We start from the raw sequence: 25,369 nt of genomic DNA, 5'->3' as shown, positions 1-25,369 counted from the left end.
CAGACAAGGGCTCCATTTCACCTCTGTTGGAGATGAGACCTGCACCTTCACTTTGTCTCTTTTTTGTTTCTGTGACACTGAGAAGCACAGAACCTTTGTATTTCAGGTATCTGTGCCTCAATTCCTGGATATAGCCTGGTGCCTTGGTTTGTCAGTGTCTTTTTGTGGCATAATAAAAGGAGCTTTAGATTTAAAAGAGGACTTGGAGCTCACCTTGGCTACTTTATTGCCTGTATAGACTTGGTCACATAACAGCTTTGGGCTTTGGTTTCTTCATTTTGCAAATTGATGTGATTAGATTAGAATGGTACTAAAATCCCCTTCAGCTCTAATCTCTCCCAGTTCCTTTCTAGTCTAAAATCTGGATAAAGCCATGTGCTTTTCCCTTTCCCCTTTCTGATTTCCCTATTACTGTTACAGGTACTATCATCTTCCAGTTCACCTGGGCTCATAACTCAGGTTTCATCCTCAATTCACTAACTCACTTCTTCCCCACTTTCCCCAGTCCATTTAATTGTCAAGTACTAATCTTTCTGCCTTTATAACATCTTTTATATATGCCCCCTTTCTTTTTTTCTGGGTCAAGCCCTCTAATCACCTCATACTGGGACTATTTCAGTAGCCTTCTAATTGTTCTCCTTGCATCAAGTCACTTGCCACCTGGTCTATGCTTCACTCAGCTGCCAGAGTGCTGTTCTGATCACATCACACCTCTATTCAGTCAACTCCAGTGACTCCCTATTACCTACCAAGTTCAAATATAAAATGCTCTGTTTGGTTTTTAAATCCCTTTATAACCTTGCTCTTTTCCATCTTTTAGTCTTCTTACACTTTATTCCGAGTAAGTCCTCTGATCAAGGACATGTCATCACACTGTCATCAGTTGACACTGGCCTCCTCACTTAGAATTTGAAAACTGTAAATTGAAATTTATATAAAATTATAAAATTTTATTTTCTGTTCTGAAATTCAAAACACTGAATCTCTGTTCAACAGCTCAACAGAACATTGTGTTATCAAGCCACATTTTACAGATTCTTCAGGTGCTCTATCAAAGTCAAGAGGAGATGAGGTAATACTTCTAAATTTTTCATTTTGAAACTTATGTTAATAAATATGCTTTGTTTAATTTATAGTCTTTTGTTTTGAGGAATTTGTTGTTTAAGAGAGTCATTATTATTAGCAGATTGTGGTCATTTCACTGACTATTCATATCATTCCTACTTCATGTGGCAACCCATCAGGTTTTTTTTGTTTTTAGGTTTTTTTTTTTCAAGGCAAATGGGGTTAAGTGGCTTGCTCAAGGCCACACAGCTAGGTAATTATTAAGTGTCTGAGACCGGATTTGAACCCAGGTACTCATGACTCCAGGGCTGGTGCTTTGTCCACTGAGCCACCTAGCCGCCCCTTTTTTCTTTTTTTTTTAACTTATCAGTTTTTAACATTGTTGAATGGAAAATAAAATAGAAATTTGTAATTATCTAATAAGAGAGCAAATGTGATAATATATTTGAAGTGCTTTACAAGCCTTAAAGCAATATGTAAATTTGCACAGTTGTTGTATAAATGAATTTTATATATATTTTATGAAAATTTAAAGGAATAAAAATTATTACACAAAATTAGTCTTAAACAGAACAAAAATATTTAGAATAAAAACAATATATTCATAGTAAATTTTGGGAAGGTATTTTGCATTTACTTGAAGACATAAAATTTAACCTTCCATCTTTATGCCTCTCAACTTCTAAAAATAAAAAATACTGCTATTTTAATTTTCATGGAATTTTGCCTATATTCCTGATTTTAAAAATAAAGCAACTCAATTTGGTGATATACATTTATTCCTATATCTTGGTATTGTGACATAAGAAATATGATGTTTTGAAAAAACATGACTATTTTTTTAGTTTAGTTTACTTGTGAGGAAAGAAAAAATATAAAAAAATTAGGGAAATTAGCACCTTATACAGTGAAAAATATTGGATTCTAGTTAACTGAGCCTTATGACAATCAGATAGGATCATTCTTTAATACACAATTGAAATACATTTAAAATTGAATATATATTTTCCTTCTATAGGGTGACAAGTCAAAAAAGCAATTTGTTTGTATTAACACCTTAGAAGACACACAAGCTGTTCGTGCAGTGGCTTTTCATCCAGCTGGCAGTTTGTATGCTGTTGGCTCAAATTCAAAAACTTTGAGAGTATGTGCTTATCCAGAAGTCATTGATCCTAGGTAAGTATAAATGCATGTAATCAAAAAGATAGTCATCTTTGTTTTAATGTTTTAATTGTCGCATTGACTCTTCCTAACTGTCATTGGTAGACTTCTTTTTCAGGCTCCTACTCTGAATTTTTATTTTAACCAGCCATTTTATGTTAATTTTTTCAAATAAAAAGTTTATTAGTGTCTGATTAACTTTATAAAATGATCTTCTTAAAGATGTATTTTAGGTGATCTTCATTTTAAAATGTCATTTATGCCTTTATAATACATGTAGGTTCATTTGACTATATCAGACAGAATAATAGCAATTATAATGGGCAGCTAGGTTATATAGTGCATAGAGTGCTGGGCCTGGAATCAGGAAACCCTGAGCTCAGATTCAGCCTCAGACACTAGCTGTGTGACTCTGGGCAAGTCATTTAACCTTGTTTGCCTTAATTTCCTCATCTGTTAAATGAATTGAAGGAGGAAATGGCAAACCTCTCCAGTAACTTTGCTAAGAAAATTCCAAAGTTCATGAAGAGTCAGACACAACTGAAACAACTGAACAACCACAGCAAATAATTATATCTAGGTAGGATTGCATTTTAAGGTGTGCTACTCTTATTAGAATATATATTGGCTGGTTTGTCCTTTATGGAGCTCCTGGGGACTCACCATATCAATGCCAGACTTAGTGTGGACACCTAATTGACTTAGCCCATTTGCAATTTATAGCTGATTGTTTATTTTATATCTGTAGGAAAAATAGTATATGAAAGAGACATGGTTTTTTCTTTTGGCATTTGTCTTTTTAAAAACAAATATAACCATTTAAAAATTATTGTGCTATAATTTTAAAAAATGGAAAAGAGGAGAGATTTTGTTAACTAGAAGATAGCTAAGTGGCCTGAGTTCAAATCCTGTCTCAGACACTTAACTAGCTCTGTGACTGAACAAGTCAGTTAACCAACATGAATCCTCATCTGTAAAATAGGATATTGATAGCACCTACCCCACAGGATTATTGAGAAGTTCAAAATGAGACCACATTTAAAGTGTTTACAAATCTTAAAGCACTATGTAAATGCTAATTATTATTTTGTTCAATATTTCATATCATACCACAATTGCCCAGTGAACCTTTAGCCAGATGTGGATGAAAGAAAACTTCCAATCAACCAACTAAAGTCAAGTCTATATGTATATGTGTGTTTGTATGTGTGTGTGTGTGTGTGTGTGTGTGTATGATTGTTCTGACCCTTTTATTATCTAGGAACAATAGTAAAACAAATGAACTTTAATGCATCGATAAATATGATTTCATAGAATGTTATTTTGAATAATATCAGCAGGGAGAAAGTTGACAGTATATATCATAGTTACTTTTCTCTTTCTAGTGCATATGGCTCTCCCAAGCAGCCAGTGGTACGTTTTAAAAGGAATAAGCATCATAAAGGATCAATCTACTGTGTGGCATGGAGTCCATGTGGGCAATTACTAGCTACTGGGTCTAATGACAAATATGTCAAAGTACTGCCTTTTAATGCGGAGACTTGTAACGCAACAGGTAGGGCACAAGAATTTCTTGTAGGTCTGTATCCTTTTAATTTCTCCATTGTGTTTCTGACAAAACATTTAATTTGTGCTTATTTTAACTAAAATTAAGGAATTTAACACATAGTTTTGATATTTTAATAGCTTAGGCCATGCTCATATAACAGTGAACTTTTTTAATTCATACACTTTAAATTTGACAAGATGCAATTTGAGCCTGTGGATATATTGTTTTAAATAATTATCCAGGATCATACTAATTGGAAATTAATTAACATCTAATTGGTATTTCTTTTCTTTTCTTCTTTTGGAAGACCTTTAAGCTTTCAATTCCAGTGAGTTGAGAGAATTGAGGGAGGAAGAAGAAAAAGGATCACTAATACTTTTAAAAAATGACTATGAGGAATGGCCATAAAAGTTTGGTCAAATTGAAAAGCGCTGTTAATTTGAGTTTTTTTTTTCCCATTCACTTAACAATTTATCTTTTACCATTGTGTCATTTAACAGCTATGAGAAATTAATACCTTGATTTCTTAAGTTTATATTGTTATAATTTATCCAGAGAAATGAATGGGATAGGAAAATCTAGTTTTAGATTAGAAAAACACCTTGGAGAACCACAGTATGTGTTGTGGGATATATCAAATTTAAGATGGTTTTATAATCTCAAATTATCACAGTAATAATGCAGTAGCATTCCTTAAATTCTTAAAATTTAGTCCACTTCCTCAGTTGAGGAAACGGGCACCCAAGACAAGTTAAAAGATTTTCCATTAAGGTTAATAAGCAGGGAACAGCAGAGCTGAGGTTAAATCTTGATCATCTTACTCCAAGTTCACTGTTCTTTTCCCTCATATCATGCTGCCCTTATGCCATAGTTCTTTTTTTTAAATTTTTTTCAGGTTTTTTTTTTCTTTTGGAAGGCAAACGGGGTTAAGTGGCTTGCCCAAGGCCACACAGCTAGGTAATTATTAAGTGTCTGAGACCGGATTTGAACCCAGGTACTCCTGACTCCAAGGCTGGTGCTTTATCCACTACGCCACCTAGCCGCCCCCTATGCCATAGTTCTTATGTTTTTCTTTTTTCAAAAATTTAAATTACTGTTTCAGGACCTGATCTGGAATTCAGTATGCATGATGGGACCATTAGAGATTTGGCTTTTATGGAAGGTCCTGAAAGTGGTGGAGCTATTTTGATAAGTGCTGGAGCAGGTGACTGTAATATTTATACAACAGATTGTCAACGAGGACAGGGCCTCCATGCTCTGAGTGGTCACACTGGTATGTAATGCTTGATTTTAGTTGTCTTATGAGAGTTGGTTTTTAAAAGTTTATTATAAAGTTGGTAACTATTAAAAACATTAAAACACAAATCAGAATTTTTCTTTAATTTTTTATAAAACTGAATCCTTCCATTGATTACAGTTTATAAAGATTCATATATTTAATGTCCCTTTCTGAATCTTTTTTCCTTTTGTGTATGTTTCTGGATTTTGTTACTACTATTTATATTGTTTACATAATAGTAGACATGGTTTGTTTTGGGATTTTTTTGTTTTCTTCACTGAATTACTTCATATTAGTCTATCTTTTACTTAAATTTGCCCTTCCTTAAGTATAATATTTCATTATTTTCATATGCTATCATTTATTTAGTAACTTCCCAGTTGTTGGACACATAGATTGTTTCGAGTTAATAAGATTTAAAATCAGTAAACATTTATCAAGTACCCTGCCACGTACTTAGCCCTGCATGTAGCACAAGAAAGAGGCAAATGATAGTCCCTGCCCCATAGTCAAATATATATATATATATATATATATATATATATATATATATATATATATATATATATGTATAAAGCAAGTTATATACAGGATAAATAGGAAGTAATTAAGAGAAGAAAGGCACTAGAATTGGGAAAGGCTCCCAGTAGAAGGTAGGATTTTAGTTAAGACTTGAATGAAGCCAGGGAGATGTTTAGAGTAGACGAGGAAAAGAATTTCAAGCATTGAGGAAAGCCTGAGAAAATGTCCGGAGGACAACATGATGACTTGGTCAGAAAGTACTTGATGGGGTATAAGGTGTGACAAAATAACATAGTTAGGAATGAGCTACATTATAAAGAGGTTTGAACATTAAACACAGGGTTTTTTATTTGCTCCTTAGGTAACAGGGAGAGAATATGTGTGTGTGTGTGTGTGTGTGTTTGTGTGACAATTGTGCTTTAGGAAAATCACTTTAGTGACTGAATGGAGAGGGGAGAACCTGGAGGCAGGCTGCCAGACTAGTACTGTGAGTAATGGCAGGGTCAAAGGAGAAGGGAGCACATTTGAGAGATGATGTGGAGGTGAAATGTACAAGCTGGGCATATGGGTAGGCAGTAGAGAGGTGGGGTCTGGGGGGCGGTGACAGATAGTGGGGAGTCCTAAATTGTGAACCCATGGGATGGGAGGATGGTGTTGACTTGGATAATGATAGGGAAGGAAGGAGGGCCAGAAGAAAGGATAATGAGTTGTATTTTGAATATCCTGAGTTTAAGGTATCTACTGGACATCCAATTTGAGTCAATGCTTACTACATACCTGGCACTGTGCTAAGACCCAGGATTAAAAATAGGAGTAGAGAGAAAGACCACACTTGGCTTACATTTTAATGGGACAGTCAAGATATGGAAGGAAGATGAAAGGGGAGGGTGGGTGGAGAAAGTAAGTGGGAATCGTAAATTCAGAGAATCAGGAATAAAGCCTAGAGAGGAATTAAAGATATGACTAGTCTAGGTACCTTCCTTAAAATGGAGATATGAAAGGAATCAGCCATCAGAGGAAGGGGCCACAAGAACAGCATGTACTTCCAGTATGAAAAATTTAAGGTATAGAATGAATTTCAAGAAGAAAGATTCTGCTTTGGTATGATGAAAAAAGTCTGGAGAGGAGAGTTAGAGCATAGAGGGTAGCTCCTGCTGAAGTCTTTCTGGTCTTTAGCCAGCTTTCCCAGAAGTTTCTCAAAAACAAATAGTTTTTTTGTTTGTTTTGACATTTTTTGCTAAGATGAATAATCCTCTAGAATAATTTTGTAACAGATCTTTTCCTCCCAGATGATGGTTTCATGGAATCATAGATCAAAACCTTATGGCATAGGTTTAATAAGGGGAAATCACTTTGCTGTCTATTTTATTGTGGAATGCTGATAACGAGTACATTTCTTCTGAAGAGACTTCTCTATTTTAAGATAATATTGTACTATTCCAAACTGTAAAATTTGAATAATGCTGTAGTAGTAATTTTTTTTCTACCCTAGATTTCCATTAATTAGTCTTATGAGTTTTGCTATCAGTATTTGGTGTTCATAATGAAAAATTATCATGAAGAATTTGAGATTAGAGTATAATTTGATTAAAGAAAGATTATTCAATAATCATCTTTATGCAGATAGTTTCCAGATCTATATACCCAGTCCTAGTCTTTCTATTGAGTTCCAGGATATCTCCTTTTGTACATTACCTTTTATGCATCTCCAACTGGATATCTAGTGGGCATCTGAAATTCAGCATTTTCGGACAAAATTTATTATATTTCCCCTGAAAGCTTCCCCTCTTACCAGTTGCCCTTTTACTGTTGAGGGGCACCATCATCCTCCAGGTTATCCGGGCTTGTAACCTTACTGTCATTCTCAATTCACTCATTCCACATATTCATTCTGTTGCTCCATTTTGTCATTTCTACCCGCACAACATCTCTTGTGATATATATATATATATATATATATATATATATATATATATATATATATATATCCCTACACTCATACAACAGCCATCCTATTTCAAAGCCTCTCACCTCTCACAAAAAAGATTAAGTGGTTTACCAAGACCACACAGCTAAATATCAGAGGCAGAATTCAAACTGAAGACTTTCATTCTGTCATGATATCTCCTGTTAACATTATGTTTAGTGTTGTATACATTAATTCTAAGATTTTGTCACCAGTGTAGTTACTCACTTTGCTGACTTAGATAATATCCTATCAACATATTATTACACAGCTTTCATGATTTTGGTTAAAAAATATCATCATGGAATAACTTATCTGGTGATAGACCTCTGTGAACTACCTGACTTAATCTTCAGTAATATAGACATGCTATCCATCACCAAGCTGACATTTAAAACCTTTCCACTTTTCTAGTGGCATCACCTTCAACTACACAGTATCACTCCACACTTGGATAGGGCAGCAGAATGTAGTATTTCTGTATGTTTATTATTGCATTATAATTCTTTGAAAAATATTTTTCCACATTTTAGATAGGTGGTAAATCACTATTAATCAGAATAACCTATTTTCTCTCCATTGCCAATACCTGAGTACTGAGTTTTATCTGTGTTGGAGGGGGTTTTATTCTGCTTTAACCTACTTTTTTACACACAGGTCATATTTTAGCACTTTATACTTGGAGTGGATGGATGATTGCATCTGGTTCCCAAGATAAGACTGTTAGATTCTGGGACTTGCGAGTACCAAGCTGTGTTCGGGTTGTTGGTACAACATTCCATGGAACTGGTAGGTTTTTCTAAAGTCTAACTAAATAAATACATATGTATAAAATTTAAAATTTACTCTGAATTTTTAATTCCTATTTTTAATGATAGGAATGATAATGTTCATACTTCATGTTTCTATAGAGCTTTACATTTTTTCTGAGTGGTTTCACATTTCTTCCAGCTACCAATGATTCCCCTTGACTATGAAATTTTTCTTCATAATATCTCTGATTTAAGTAGGGCAGTTGTTATTACTGAGCCCAAAGAAGTAAGGGACTTGCCCAAGATCACACAGGAAGTTTGTCACAAAGCCAGCATTAAAACTTAGACCTTTCGAAGTATTTCCTGATGACCTCTTTATTCATGAAATTGAAAGTAATAATAATAAGAGTAACAATTTATTTATTAGAGTGTATTATGGGTCCAAGAAGTACTTCTTTTCTCATTTGAACCTCACTATAATCCAGTGAAGTAGTTACTGTAAGTATTAGTTCTCTATTTTACGGAGTAAACTTTGATTCACACACCTAGCACATGTCAGAGGTGGGATTTGAATTCATATATCAGAGACTCTAAAGCCCAGCACAACTGCTTATATTATTAATATTATCCTCTATTGTTAACATCACTTTCCTTTCATTGACAAACTTCTGCTTCTGTTGTCTCAAACTTTTTAACTACCTCATTTACTTAAGAACTTCTACTTCTCTCCCTTTCCTGAACAGAACTCTTGATGAACTCCTAAATCACCAAGTTCAGTGGACTTTTCTCAGGCTGAATTCTCTTGTTTTAGCAATTATCTTTGTTTATTTGTATTAGCATTATTTTTTTAGGTTTCTTTTTTTTTTTTTGCAAAGTAAATGGGGTTAAGTAGCTTGCCCAAGGCCACACAGCTAAGTAATTATTAAGTGTCTGAGGCCGAATTTGAACCCAAGTACTCCTGACTCCAGGGCTGTGCTCTATCCACTGCACCACCTAGCCACCACTGTATTAGCATTATTAACCTGCACATTCCTTGACACTCTTGAATCATTAGTTTTAGTGTTGGTAGGCTATTCTATTTTTCTTGTCATCCTTGATCACTCTTTTACTTTATTCATTGGCATCTTTTCCTTCCTGCAAAATGTAGACTTTTCCAAGTTTCAATCCTTAGACTTCTGCATTTCCATATATATATATATATAATATTTTTATATATATAATAGCTTGTATATATATAGATATTATATAATATATATGTGTATGTGTGTGTGTGTGTGTGTGTGTGTGTGTGTGTGTGTGTGTGTGTGTGAAATTTCTTGGCTATTTTATCTATGTCCACAATTTCTGATTACTTAGAGACAACGTTTAAATCCATATCTTCTGTCTTCACTTCGGCCCCTCATTTCACTCTTGCATTTCTAATTATGTTTGAATTTTTCCATATGGATGCCTCAAAGTTTCTTCCTGGCTTTTCTATTTCTATTACTGTAAATTATCCAAGTTTTAAATCTCTCAGGAATCTGATAACTTTTCATTCTAATCAGTTATTAAGTATTGCTATCTCTTCAAAATGTCTTAGGTATGGCTCCTTCCTTTCTATCTTTTCTACCCACTCTAGATCAGGGAAATTTTTACTGTTTACCTGGATTTTCTGCCACAAACTAATACTACAGACTCTTAACTTTTACTTTCTCTTTCTCGTAGTATGTACAATTCTAAATCTGATTTTTCTAAAAAACATAGCTTTTATGATATCACTTCACTTGCTAGCTGTGTGACCTTGGGCAAATTACTTAACCCTGTCTGCCTCACATCCAGGACCATCTCCAGTTGTCCTGATTCACATCTGTTCCCTGGACCCAGATGGCTCTGGAAGAGAAAGTGAGGTTGGTGACTTAGCACAGCAACCCTCACTCAAATCCAATTCATGTGCTTGTCATGGCATCACCTCCCTGATGTCATGGTCTTCGAAAATGAAGGACAAACATTTTCAATGGAGTGGAATGGGGGAAGGCTGGGGGGAAATGAGTGAGCCTTCATTCTCATCAGAAATGGCTCAGATAGGAAGCAACATACACATTTAATAGGGTATAGAAATCTTATCCTAGAGAAAAATGAGAGGAAAGGGATGGGATAAGGGGGGGATGGGGGGAGTTAAGTGGGGGATAGGTAATAGAAGAGAGGGAAGATTGTGGGAGAGGGAACTCAGATACAACACACTTTTGAACAGGAACAGGGTGAAAAGGAGAGAGAGAATAAAATAAATGAGAGTGGGAAAGAATAGAGTGGAGGGAAATACAGCTATTAATACTAACTGTGGGAAAAATACTGAAGCAGTTCTTTGGTGGACTCATGATAAAGGCAATTCATCCCAGAGACGGAGCGATTGGAATCTGAACATAGACTGAAGTACATTTTTTTCCTTTCTCACTCTTCTTGAGGTTTCTCATCTTTTTTGGGGGGGGTATTTATATTTACTCTCACAACAAGATTATTGTAATAATATAAAATAAATAAAAAAGAATAGTTAAATTTTAGTTTCTTTAATGAATAAAAACAATGTCCTTTATGTTTTTTAGATAAATGTTAGCCTTTTAAAAATACAATAAAATTCCCTGGATGTACACCCTAAATAAAAAAAAGAAGAAAATGAAGGATAAACATTAGGAAATTAAGAATAATTCACTATTTAATAATATTCAGTGGTTACTTTTGTATGCAAAAACAAAAAAATCTAAGCTCTTTCACTTGATATTTAAAGATTGTATCATCAAGTCTCTGTTTACTTTAACACAATTATTTCCTAATGTTTGTCCTTCATCTTTGAAGATAACCATAACGTGATGAAATCCCAACCCTTACCATCTGCTTTCTTTGCTCTGACTTGTATAACTGAACAAAACACACAACCATACTAACTGGATATACTACAAATATACATCATGTAGTTGCCATTGAAAGGCAAACACTACAAGGCAGTACTTCTACTTCACCCGAATTGATTCTATAATGTTGTCCTTCATTTTTGTAGAAGACCAATGTCAGGGAGGTGATACTATGACAAGCACATGAATTGTATTTGAGTGAGGGGATGCTGGGCTAAGTCATTAGCCTCACTTTCTCCTCCAAAGCCATCTGGGTCCAGTGGCCAGATATGAATAAGGGTGACAATAGATGACCCTGGATGCAAGGCAATCAGGGATTAGTGACTTGCCCAAGATCACATAGCTAGAAAGTGTCAGAGATCAGATTTGAACTCAGGTCCTCCTGACTTGAGAGCTGGTGCTCTTCCCACTGTGCCCTAATTGATTCTATATTACACTTTCCACAGAAGCTGTTTCAGACCATCTCTCAAGCTTCCATCACCACCTGTCTCCAGTTGTCTTAGCTGGGGACTCCATCTCCTACTTAGCAAGAAAATTGAAGCCTGGGCCCTTTCTCTTCCCTTCTTTACATCTCACAAACCCTTGATAACCTCCAACATTCTTCCTTTCTTTACTCCAGTTTGCATGGTTCTTCTCCTTGTCAAGATCAAATCTTCTGCACTTCCTTTCTTCTCCAGAATTTAACATCACAATCATATTCTCATTTTCTAATATGCTTATGAACATATCCACCTGTCTTACCCTGAAAAAAATCCTTACTAGTTCCTACCATCTTCCCAAGCTATCATCTTGTATCACTCTACTTCATTTCTTAGCCAAATTCCTAGAGAAAGCTGCCCATACTAATTGCCCTCACTTCTCAACCCTTTGTAAACTGGCATCACACAATCCACAAGCATTTAATATGTACCTAATCATCTTTTGGGGATTGGCAGTAGAAAGAAAAAAATGAAGTAGAACCTGCTCTCTAGGAGTTGCATTCTATTAGAGGAGATAATATGTATGTATATTAATATTTTCATATGTAAATAAGCATTAGATGTACATATGTACACAAAAAAATAACAAATTTATCTTTGAGGAGTGGAAAGGGCCCTAGGAGTCAAAGAATAAGGAAAGACTTTATATAGAAGGTGGTACTTGCTCAGTCTTGAGGAAACAAAGGACTCTTAAGAGGTAGAAATGGGGATGGGCTATGGGCCATGCATGGGAACTGACCATTGCAAAGGAAGGAGTCAGTAGTTGTGGTATCACATCTCACCTTTTGTTCAGGTAAGAGGAGATGATGGCTAGAAGGGATGAATTTGAGAGATTTTCTAGAAGTAGAAATACATTTGGCAGATGATTAGATATGTAGAGTGAGGAAAAATGAGAAGGCAAAGTTAACATAGCAAGGTTGTAAACATGGGTAACTAGAAGAATGCTGATACTATTGGCAAATAGGAAACCTTTAGGTTATACTGGTACTCACAGTAATGTTCTGTTTTGAATATGTTAACATTGAGTTACTTATGAACCACTGATTCTGAAATGTCCAATAGATAGTGATATGGAGTTCAGGAAGGAGACTGGGAATAGGTATTATAGATCTTGGAATAATTTGAATAGAGATGATAATTAGACCCTTGGAAATTGATGAGATAACCTAGTGAGAATATAGAGAAGAATGCCTAAGATTAAACCTTGGAGTATACTCACAGTTAGTTATGGATGATGGCATTAAGAAAGACAAGTTAGACAGGAGGAGAACCAACGCCTAATGAGGGGAGAGTACATAGAAGGAAGGGTCATTAATATCAAATGACAGAGGAATCAAAAAAGATAAGGATTAAGAAAAGGCCATTGTATTTGGCTATTAAGAGATAACTCAACTGTTCCTTCCAAAGTAACCAATGATCTTTTTTTTTTTCCCAAAGAAGTGGGGTTAAGTGGCTTGCTCAAGGCCCCATAGCTAGGTAATTATTAAGTGTCTGAGGCTGGATTTGAACTCAGATACTCCTGACTCCAAAGCCAGTGCTCTATTTATTGCGCCACCTAGCCGCCCCCTAACCAATGATCTCCTAATGATTTTTTTTAAATTTTTGCAAGCAAAGTAACTTGCCCAAGGTCACATGGCTAAGTAAGTATTAAGTGTCTGAAGCCCATATTTTTACGCAGGTTCACCTGACTCTAGGGCTGGTGCTCTATCCACTGTGCCACCTGGCCTGACCCATGACAGTACTTTTTTTTTTTTTTTAACATTTTTATCAAAAGTAATCACCAGAAGATGGGTAATTGTTATTCCATGGCTGTGGGGTGCGAGTTCTCTGTTGTCTTAGACTTGTCTTGGAAAGATAACAAACTTCTTTGTTGTTAGCAGTCGTCTTATGGTTGCCTAAGTAACATTACTACACAACTTCGATAATTCTTTACCATTCCTTGGAGGACAACTGTTTTATTTTTTGATTGATATTTTATTGTTATGAAAATTTTTCAACACTTATATTTTTGCATATTTATAAAATACGTATTTTTCTACTACACTCCCTTCCCACTGCCTTCCTCACAGTGGTCAGCAGTCTAGTAAAAGCTGTATATGTTCATTTGTGTTTAACATGTTTATGTATTAGTTATTTTGTATATGAGGAATTAGTAGATGAAGGTAAAGAAAGAAGACCATGGGATAGGAAGTTTTAAAAAAGTGAACATAATATCCATTCAGATGCTGTGGGGATTTTTTTGTTTTCTTTGTTTGTTTGTTTGTTTTGTGTCTCTGGATGTAGATGTGGATGGTGTTATTCATAATAGGTCTCCCAGGGTTGTCCTAGATCTCTGTATTGCTGAGAAGAGCTGTATCCATCAAAGTTGATCAACTCACAATTATTAATGTGTACAATGTTCTCTTGATTCTGCTACCTTCGTTCAGCATCAGTTCATGTAATTCTTTCCATGCTTGTCTAAAGCATTACAAATTTTTTTTTAACTTGTGTACTTTTTATCTTTATGTGATATTCTATACTTCAATCCCTTGATAAAGGTCAGATTGCCTTCTGCCCCATCAGAACCTTTTTCTTTTCCTATTCTCCCCCATTAAAGCCTCACTTCTAGATTTAGAGGAGGAACATGTAATCGTCCTTGGTAATCTTTTCATCTTGAGGATCACCTTTTATTTTTATGTTTATGTTTAATTATTATTTGGTTGATAAGAGTACTTAGAGATAAATTTTCCGTAAGGATTACTTTGGCTGTATTGCAAAAATTTTGGTTTATTGTTAAATTTTTGGCATTTTTGGGCATTTTTCTTTAATAAAATTATCTCTTTCTATAATTTATTCTTTGATTCACAAATTCTATTAAGATTAAATTATTTTACCTTCAAGTCTTCATTTGAACCTTTTCTTCAAAGGCTTTTTATTGGTTATAATTTATTGCTTTGTGTTCAAAGATGCAGACTTTAATAATAACATTTATTTATTATAGTATGTATTTTTATACTTTTTTAATGCTTGTGTGCATGGTCATTTTCTATAAGGGTTCAGTGTACATATGAGAAATATGTACTCTTTTATTCTCATTCAGTAATCAGAAATATATCATATCTAATTTTCCTAAAATTCTTTTGAGGTTCTGAATTTCTTGCTTTTTTTTAATCTTTTTGTTAGATTTGTCTAGGTCTGAAAGAGGCATATTGATCTGCCCAACTATTACATTTTCAATATCTATTTCTCGAGTTTTTCCTTTAAGGACTTGGATGCTGAGCCATTCAATGCATATTGATTTTATTACATCTGGTGAAGGTTCCCTGCTTAATTCTTACTCTTCCTTTATCTAAAACCATTATCATCACTGATTTTTTTTTAATTCACTGGAGACATAATAAATTCTGCTCCATTTCCTCATTTTAACTCATGTGTAAATCTTAGTTTCAAATTTATTTGTTCTAAATCACATATTGTTGGATTCTACTCTCTAATCCATTTTACTAACCTCTGTTTAATGAGTGAATTCTCCCATTCATATACATGATTAGAATTTTTTATTTGTTTTTCCTCCTTTGTATCTTCTATGCTTTTTTTTCTCTTTACCCTTATTCTTCTTTTTACAAAGAAGAAGAAGAAGAGGAGAGGGGAAGAAGAGGGAATAAGTATTCATATAGTACCTAATACTATGCCATGCAGTGTTAAGCACTTCACAAATGTCTCATTTAATCTTCACAGCACCCCTGAGAGGCAGGAGTCTGTTTATTATCCCTGTTTCAATAGTTGAGAAAGTTGAGGCAAGCAGAAATGAAGTGACTTGGCCAGGGTCATTTAGCTAGTAAGTGTCTGAAGCTGGATTTGAACTTGGGACTTACTGACACTAAGCCCAGCACTCTTCTGTATACTTAATCAGCTTACTGCCTCAGATAAAAGGAGAAGGAATGTGATCAACACTAATAATCTACAATGAAGTAGTTTTTTTCTATTCCTTTGCCCTTCTTCTCTTCATCAAACTCACATTCCCTTTAACTTTCTCTTTCTCCTTTTCATTGCTCCTCTGAAGTTTATTTTAAGACTATTTCCTCCCTGACTCTGCCCTTTCTCTTTATTTTATTTTTTCCTTATTTACAAGTAAAAACAAGTTTTAACATTCGTTTTTTAAAGAATGATTTTCTTTATTTTGAGTTTTACAATTTTTCCCTAATCTTGCATCCCTCCCCCTCCCCCTCCCCCACAGAATGCAGTCTGTTAGTCTTTACATTGTTTCCATAGTATGCATTGCTCTTAGTTAGATCTGATGACAGAGAAATCATATCCTTAAGGAAGAAAAATAAAGTATAAGAGATAGCAAAATTACATAATAAGATAACAGTTTCTTTTCCTAAATTAAAGATAATAGTCTTTGGTCTTTGTTCAAACTCCACAATTCTTTCTCTGGATACAGATGGTATTCTCCATCACAAATAGCCCAAAATTGTCCCTGATTATTGCACTGATGGAATGAGCAAGTCCATCAAGGTTGATCATCACCCCCCAATTAACATTCATTTTCAAAACTTCAGCTTCCAAATTTCCTTTCTCCCTATCCCATTCCCCCTCACTGAGAAAGTAAGTTATTCGACAGGTTAAAAATTTGTAGACATGCAAAACATTATCATAATAATCATGTTGTGAAAGTAAACATAGCCTCTGGTTCCCCCCAAAAGAGAGAAACCCCAAGAAAAATAAAATAAAAAAATGTGCTTCAGGGGCAGCTAGATGGCGCAGTGGATAGAGCACTGGCCCTGGAATCAGGAGTACCTGAGTTCAAATCCGGCCTCAAACACTTAATAATTACTTAGCTGTGTGGACTTGGGCAAGCCACTTAACCCCATTTGCCTTGCAAAAACCTAAAAAAAAAATGCTTCAATCTGTATTCATATCTAGCAGCTCTAGCTCTATCTTTGGGATGGATAGTACTGTATTTCCCCATATATAAGATATACCTTAATTTTGGGGCCGAAAATTTGAAAAAAAGTATTACATATTACTCAAGTCTTATTCATCATAAAAGTCATACAACTCCTCATCACTGTCAAAACTCCCATCCATGAGCTTGTCCTCATCTGTGTTTGATGATGAATCACTGTCTTAGGAGAGACTCTGACTGCTCTCTTTCCTGTGCTCTGATCTGGGCAAATCTGGTACATGGATGCATACTTAGTCCATTCCATTTCATGAGCCTGAAGCACCAATTGTGTCCTCGTTTGAAATCAGGAACTTCTTTTTCATCAACAATTCTTGCCTCCTGCTGAACCATCTTTATGGACACAGGGATTCCACTGGCCCTTTGCTCTTTAATCCATCTCATCAATTTCCTCTCTAACTCAGGTCATTTGGCTGACCTGCCTCTCATAGCCTTCTTTTGCCTGGGCGTTTTCAGTCAGGTTTCTTCTTCCTGTATCCAGTCTCGGATTGTTTTATCAATTGGAGGAGGACCAAACTGATGTTCAGAAGCAGGATTTCCATTTACTTTTGCAAACTTGATCACTTTGAATTTGAATTCAGCACTGAATGAAAATCTTTTCTGAGCCATTTCTGGACAGAATGTGGCAAAATGTAACCTAATGTACTGGGAAGAAATGCAAAACAATGAGCACAAGGACAACAAGTATAGAAAAAGCAGGAATTGCAAGTAAAAAAAATCCACAACCACTGTATAAGACTCCCAGTTTTCTAGTTCATGTGATTTATCCATCTCCTCCCCCCACCCCCAAGCTCTCTAGATTTTGACTATGACTTTTGTCTTCTTTCAGAAGATAAATTAATTCTGTTATTCAATTTGCCCTTTGTTTCTAGTAGATCTGGGCAGTTTTCTTTAAATATCATGTCCAGTTTTTCTTATTTGGTCATGATTTACAAGTTCAATGACTTCACTGGTTTTCCATGTTAGTTGTTTTTGATATATAGAAGAAAAAAGCATTCTGTATTTTAATCAAAATCTGCCCTTGACAAATTATATGCAAGCATTTTTGCATGAAGAGGGTTCAGAATTTCCATTTTAATCAGAAAACAATCTCCCTAATAGGCAATTAATAAATCTGTTTGGTGGGGAGGGGAGGGGAAATACAGCCAATGCAGTTATTAGGGGAAATTTTATCTTTTTTTTTTTCTTATTGAGATTTTATTTTATCTTTTCAATTAACATGCAAAAGTAGTTTTCAACATTCATTTGTTTGCAAGTTTATGAGTTCAACTGTTTTCTGCCACTCTCCCTTTCTCTCCCCCTCCCCCCATGATAGTGAATAATCTGGTAAAAGAACAATATTTCTTAAAATAATTTATGAAACAAAAGATGAAATTCCATGGAAAATAAACAAAAGATTCATAATTTAAGTTTAGGGTTTTTGGTTGATAAAGATAACAATTTCTTCCAGTGTGCTTTGGTAGAAAATTTTTGAGAGAGCACTTAATCTTTAGCTGTAATAACCTTGTTACCAGAATTAAGAGATTTTTCCAATCTTAGGTTACTATAAGGAAAACTGTGTTTACAATTTCAAAGAATTCCTCTTTGAATTGAATATCTATACTCAAGGAAGAGTAAATCATTGATTCAAGTGAGACCAAGGATTCGGACTAGGACCCTGTCAGAACACCATTTTAAAATACTTTAGAACACAGCTGAGGACTTAATGCTATGTGCTTCCATAGATAGTAGATATCTTTCTTATATATACTTCTAATTTTCAATCTTTTTCATTTTTTAAAGTATTTCTTACCTCATGGAATTATAGATTTCTGTTTGTTTCATTCTGTTTTTCCAAGAGGCCACTCCCTGGATAAGGTTTTCTACTTTCTATTCTAAGCTATTTATTCTCATTCCAATTTTTCTTCAAGAATTTTATCTTTTTATCTCTTCATTTCTTCCAGTTACTGTTGGAGTCCTTGTGGCCAAGCCATTCTTCTATTTGATGCTTTTTTAACTTTAATAATTTCTTGGACTTGTGTTGAATATTTTCTTCTATTTGGGCAGAACTTTTATATCAGTTTCTGGATTGGTACTGGAGCCTGGTTCTGCCTAGTCCTATAATCTTGGATAGCCTGCATAGACCCTGCTTGTAATTTGTATTTCTTGGTGGATTGGCTGATATTAGGCATTACCCTGTGCCCAAATTCCTGGCTTTTGCTTAGTCTCCTACTGGTCCATTTGGGTTCTAGCATTTGACCTTTCTTGTCTCTTTTTTACTTGCATAATTCTCACTGTAGGAAAGTATGCTGATCTCATGCCACTGTCCCTCCACAGTTACCCCTTGAACTTGCCCTGTCTCAGCCCATGGTTCAAAGTGCTTTAAGGCAGCCACTTTTTACTTCTCAGTATTATATTGGGGATGGCTTTGGATACTCTCAACAGGTCCGTGATTCTGCTGACTTCACATCTGATTCACTTCAGACCTCAATTATTAGGGCTTGTGCAACTTGCAGCACCACTGGAACATCCTTACAGAGTTCACTCTGACTTCTGCTTCCCCTGGCACTACTTGTCTCTGAGTGCCCATTGGCTCCCAGGTAACTATCATATAGGGCAGGCCTGGACTGGTAGGAAGAGCTTACTGCTTTTGTCTTTAGAGTACTTTATTATTCCTACTGGTGGCTTTTTAAATATTTGCTCAAGTATAGGCATGATCTTTCATGTTGTCATCTTAACCAAAAGGTTTTTTTTAGAATCCAACTTCCTGTATATTCATGTTAGTGTTCTTAGACAACTTTTCCTTTTCTGCCCCTTTGTAATTGTTCATCTTGTAACTTCAGACTTTAATGCTTAAGAGCATCTTATCCAATGTCACATAATATCCTTGAAATTCAATTTTCTCATCTCCACTTTGGAATAATAATAATACCCTAGTGCTCACCTTTTTTTGTTGCTGTAAGCATCCAATTAAATAATCTCTCTAAAAGCACTTTTTATACTTGTGCACTCAAAGTTAAGAGGGTGAGCAGGAAACTGAATTTGTAATTAGGAAGACCTAAATTTAAATTTTGGCTTGGTTATACTAGCCGTGTAACTTTGGGCTTGTTACTTAACCTCTCTATGTCTCAGTTTCTTCATCTGTAAACTAAGGGATTGTGCTCAATGGCACCCATGACTTTTTAACAGTTAAAAAATCTGTGATCCTATAATTTTACTTCATAAAACTTTTAAGTGCTATGATAATTCAATTATTTGAATTTTGTCCAACTTTTCATTGGGGGTTTCTTGGAAGATACTGGAATAGATTGCCATTTCCTTCTCCAGTTTATTTTACAGTTGAGGAAAGTAAGGCAAAAAAAATACAAGTGACTTGCCCAGGGTTTGGTAAATGTCTGAGGCCAGATTTGAACTCAGGAATATGAGTCTTTCAGACTCCAGATCTGGAATTCTATCTACCCACTGTGCTACCTAGCTATGATAATTTTTATTTTTGTCTACTTCATTTGTTGTGAGGAATGAGCTTTGTGAGTTTTTATTATTTTTACAATGAATTTGAATTGATTTTAAAAATGAAATCTCTAATTTTAAAAACTTGTTCGTTTAGGCAGTGCAGTGGCATCAGTAGCTGTTGATCCTAGTGGCCGTCTCTTAGCTACTGGTCAGGAAGATTCTAGCTGTATGCTATATGACATCAGAGGAGGACGAATGGTACAAAGTTATCATCCTCATTCCAGTGACGTACGCTCTGTTAGATTCTCTCCTGGGGCTCACTATTTACTTACAGGATCTTATGATATGAAAATAAAGGTGACAGACTTGCAAGGTAATTTATTTTGATAGTTCTGATTAGATTTATATTTATATTCTCTTTTGCATCTTTTAAATTTTCTTTGTTCTCCCTATTTTTTCCCTTCTTGTTGGTTTAGTATCCATATTTTCCTAAAATAATTTTAATTTGACTCTATAACATTAATATTGTTTTCAGAGATGTTTCATTATAAATTTAGTAAACAGTATTTTAATCTTTAATAATTGTAATGGTTGCTCTTAATTTTTAGTACAGATTTGTTTTGTTAAATAGCTGAATTGGCCTTCACTGTAATACATCATTTTATTATGAGCTAAAGGATGCCAGAAGATTAAGAAAAGATTATATTAATTCATTCTTTACATTTTATTTCTGTGTTATCATACTGCTTTGCACATGATAAACACTTAGGCCTGTTTTAAACATTATTTTTTAACCCAGTTTCACCTATGCCAGGGGCAGGGAACATCATTTGGTCTAGCACTGCTAGGGCAACTGCATGCAGGACTGGAAATCCAATAAATCTGGGAGCTTTTAAGGGTGAATTAAATGTTTGACCAAATATAGCAGGCTAATTTTTAAGTTGATAATTTTGTATTGCCTGTGAATTATATCACAGATATCCAAATAACCCCTGGCAGAAAAACAGTTCCCCATCCCCGGTCTATGCAAACATTATCCTATCATGTTAAATGTTTGGCAGTTTAACTCTGGTAATGTTAAATAATCACATTTATGTAATGTAGTACATATTTTTATAGTAACTTAAAATTAAAATGCAATGTGGAGTTTGAACTAATAAACAGGAAAATCTTATTCAGAAACCTATAAAATTTACTTAGCTCATCCTAATTGTCAATATTTTTTTTAGGGGACCTCACCAAGCAGCTTCCAATTATGGTGGTAGGGGAGCACAAAGACAAAGTGATTCAGTGCAGGTGGCACACACGGGATCTTTCCTTTTTGTCATCATCGGCTGACAGAACTGTAACCCTCTGGACTTACAGTGGTTAGAATATACCTGAAGGCAACCTATGCAGATGAAGCACAGAGATTTAAGACTGAACTGGTTTTTTGTGGGGTTTATTTGGTGTTTTGTTTTTTTTCAAAGAGAGAATACAAACAGCTCTGACTAGAAGAGGAATTTAGCAAGAGGAGTCACTTATCACAGTTTATCTTGTTACTTAGGAGGTATGGGTATTCAATATTATTTCCCAGTGCTTTCAGTCTTCCATGTGAACTCATGCTGCTGTGATCTATTGTAGTCTTGTTGCCAAAGTATGTTGAAAAAGCCTGTAAGTTGTCACTGTGCACTCAAAGTTAAGGTTGATAATGTGTTTACAATTTAGTATTAAATGCATTCCTTGTTCTTTGCCTAAATGAACAGTTTTCTATATAAATTTAAATTGAGCTATACTTTAATAAAATTGTATGTAATTAATAGTTCCAGACAGATTAAACATAAATAACTTGCTGTTCTCACAGTTCCATTGTATGCATCACTTATTTAAGGATAAGATTTTTGTATGCCTCTCAAAAGTTTCATGGTTGTTTTTAATATGTAAGTGTCATTATGGGACTAAAAAGTGAATATACAACTGCTTCTTGGTTTTGATTCATTATGGGGTATAGGCCTTTTCTTTTAAACCAGGGAGATGATAATTTTTTGTTTTTTTTTTAACCTGTTTCAAACTAAAAGGTAAAAGTGTATTTGCTTCAGACATTTAATTTTTTGTTGAACGCAACAGTATACCTCCATTCTAAAATGTACTGTAGAAGAAGCAGATTATCAACATTTATCTGATGCAGCAGTTGATGGCACAATCTACTGGCAAGCATTTTTTTCTTAAATAAAATCATTAAAAACTTAACTTTGGACTATAGCATGGCTTGAAATGCTATGTCTGCATGATAATTAAAAAATGGAAAATAGTGACTTTGGCCCAAAAACTTAGATTTTTTTTTCCTTGCAAAGTTTATGTAATACAGAATTACAATTTTTTTTTCTGCAGAACTGTAGATCTTAATGTTATTATGTATTGTTATATTTTCATATTGTACAGTTATTTTACTTTAAATTATGATAGGTTATTATTTAAGATGCAGTTGAGCTTTGGTTCTGATAATTGCTAAATTGTCCGTGCACTGTAGCAAACATTTTTAACTATTGTATACAAGTGGAAAAGGGTATTAGAAGTGTAACTGTGCTATAATCTCAATAAAGACCTCTTGACACGTTAAAGAAGCCAACTCAGTTATTTTTCAGTTTTGTTGTATTTTTGTTTTTTAAATTGACTTGGAGGCAGTATCATCTAATGGAGAGTTCTATTTTGGTAATCAGAGTTTCTATAAAATTCTCTTGGTTTGTTTTTGTAGATGACATGAAACTGGAAGGTATAATTGCTGGGGATTGGGGTGCTAAAGAATCCCAGGAGCCTGAAATACTGGGCCAAACAGGGAATAAATGTGAACTTTTGCTTTTAGGTTAAAAAACAATGGTATAAATCCGATATTAGGGGACAGCATCCAACTAGTTGTTCACAGTCCTTCCATAGTGGTCAGCAAGCATTTTTTAAGTGCCTGTTAACTTCCAGTCACTATGTGAAGGAAATGCTGGGGAGACAAATGGAGGTCCAAACAGCTCCTCCTTCAAGGAGCAAGCTCATGTCCTAATGAGGGAGACAATGTACAAAGAGCTATGTACAAACAGGAGACATACAGGATAAAGCAGATGTTATCTTTGTGTAGAAGATGGAATTTTAGCTGAGACTTAAGGGAAGCCAGGAATGATGGGGAGAGGATTCCAGACACAGAATGATGGGGGTAAGGAGGAGACAGCCAGTGAAAATACATAGAATTTAGAGGAGTGTTAAAAATCTTGGTTAAATTAAAAAAAAAATCCATCACCAATCTGACTTCAGAGTAATGACTTTTTTTGGTCTCAGAAACTCATGGCGATTCTTTCGTAAGTTAAAAGAGTTGCCTTCCACTTCCTTGTGGAATGGATTTGAGAATGAAATGGATCCTTAAAATAATAAGAATGGAAGCTCAAAGATGGGGGAGGAGGAGAAAATCTAGTGAGTGGGAGCAAAGAGTACTAGACTTGGAATCAAGACTCTGAAAATTGGGATTCAAGCTCTAGATTTGGCACTTACATTAGCTCTAGGATCTCAGAAATCATTTCCCAGTGACTTTAACTTGAGACAGCCTCTATCCACATATCTGCTTCCAGGGCAGGGTGTATGATGATAACTGGACTAGGAGTCATAAAGAACTAAGATCACAAGCCACTTGTGAACCTACTAGCAGTGGGAATCAGGGCCCTGTGTCTCAATTCCTCTCTTGTAAAATGGGGTTATTCCCTCTAAAATCAACCTTGTTGAGTTGTGGTGAGACTCAATAAACAGCTACTATAGGCAATGGGGATGTTGGGAATACAAAAGGAAGAAATTTTCTGTCCTCAATAAACTTATATTTAATATGGGAAGACAATACCCAGAAGTGATGTGGGGCAGGGAGGAGTCAGTGTGACATTGAGATGGGCCAGTTTTTAACAAGAAAAATCTTTAGTTAGTCATATCCAAAGCTTAATGACCCCATTTTGCTTTTTTTCTTGGCAAAGATACTAGAGTGGTTTGCTATTTCCTTCTCCAGCTCATTTTACAGATGAGGAAACTGAGGCAAACTTCACTAGTGACTTGCCCAGGGTCATGGCTACAAAGTGTCTGAGACTGTATTTGAACTTAGAAAGATGAGTCTTTCTGACACCAGACCTGGCACACAATCTACCTCAGCTCCTGGATGCCCAAGAGAAAAATGAAAGCTCAGCTTTCAGGCAACTCAGGGGTAAAATTTAACATTGGAGGGAAGGACAGGGGAGGGTGAGTGGAGTGGAGATAGCATGGATGCACCTGCTGTGGAGGTCCGTTTCTGAGCAAGATAAGTTAAAAGCTCTCAACTGATGTCCAAAACACAAACTAAATTATATAAAAAGTCTTTGCAGGGGTTCTTAATCTAGGATCTGTATTCTTATTCTGTTAAAAAATATTTTGATACTTGTCTTAATACATAACCAGTTACTTTTCTCATCTTATACGTTTTATTTTATGCATTTAAAACCATTAAAAGACCCATAGTTTTTTCCCACCTTTGTCTAACAGCCAAGGCACTCATGATTTAAGGTTCCTGGCAGCCCTCCTCTCAGCAACTTGCCATATGCCCAGAAACCAGGTTGTAGACTCAATGCTCATCATCTCCACAGAACAGCATCCACCCCTGGTCCCCCATCCTTCTCCCATGCAGACCACGAACTTTTTTTTTATCAGCTGAATCCCCCGAGTTTAGCAGCATATGGGGCACGTGGGTGCCATTTAATCAATATTTTTTTTTTGGATGATTGATTCTAGCTGAAAGACAAGCAGAATGACTTAGACAATAATGCCGGGTATAACCCGGGAAGCCTTACATAGAGTAGAGAACTGATCATCCATCGAGAGGCCCAATACCTTGTAGAATGACCTCATATTTGGACAGGGTCAGAACGGAAACTCCTTTTGATGAGGCATATTTTTTTTTCTATAATTGACACATAACGTAGTAAATTGATGCTTAATAAAGTTTTGTTTTCCCAGTGAGGATGATGTGGGAGGAAGAGGAATAAGGCTTATTAATTGTAAAAAAAAAAGGTAAAATAAAATTTTGGTTAAAGGGGGCGGCTAGGTGGCACAGCGGATAGAGCACGGGCCCTGGAGTCAGGAGTACCTGGGTTCAAATCCGGCTTCAGACAAACCACTTAACCTCATCGCCTTGCAAAAATCTAAAATTAAAAAAAAAAAATTTGGTTAAAAAGCCAAAGCGGTGCTGGCTGGGATGCCGAGCGCGCTCCCCCGAGCCCCGACCTCAGGCGGGAGCGCCGAAGGCCTCGATGCACTCGGGCGCAGGCGCAGGCGCAGGCGCATGCGCAGGCGCGCTGGGCG

General features: G+C 35.4%; 1 protein-coding gene across 2 annotated transcripts in view; it reads left to right on the top strand.

Annotated features, from left to right (window-relative positions):
- Positions 1-22,666, top strand: part of WDR47 (WD repeat domain 47) — a 70,203-nt gene extending 47,537 nt beyond the window's left edge. Inside the window, exons 9-15 of one of the 2 annotated variants that reach the window (XM_074188326.1) lie at positions 997-1,072; positions 2,084-2,241; positions 3,612-3,781; positions 4,878-5,048; positions 8,200-8,331; positions 20,190-20,408; positions 21,265-22,666. In XM_074188326.1, the coding sequence (XP_074044427.1) occupies positions 997-1,072; positions 2,084-2,241; positions 3,612-3,781; positions 4,878-5,048; positions 8,200-8,331; positions 20,190-20,408; positions 21,265-21,407 (1,069 nt within the window). In that variant the 3' untranslated portion in view covers positions 21,408-22,666. The remainder of the gene's footprint in view (positions 1-996; positions 1,073-2,083; positions 2,242-3,611; positions 3,782-4,877; positions 5,049-8,199; positions 8,332-20,189; positions 20,409-21,264) is intronic. The other variant, XM_074188325.1, reaches the window with a different exon arrangement.
- The last annotated feature ends 2,703 nt before the right edge of the window (positions 22,667-25,369 follow it).

This window comes from Macrotis lagotis, chromosome 5, assembly GCF_037893015.1.
Source record: "Macrotis lagotis isolate mMagLag1 chromosome 5, bilby.v1.9.chrom.fasta, whole genome shotgun sequence".
NCBI lineage: Eukaryota > Metazoa > Chordata > Mammalia > Peramelemorphia > Peramelidae > Macrotis > Macrotis lagotis.
Note: the sequence above shows the minus strand (reverse complement) of the source record. Positions and strands in the feature narration are given on the sequence as shown.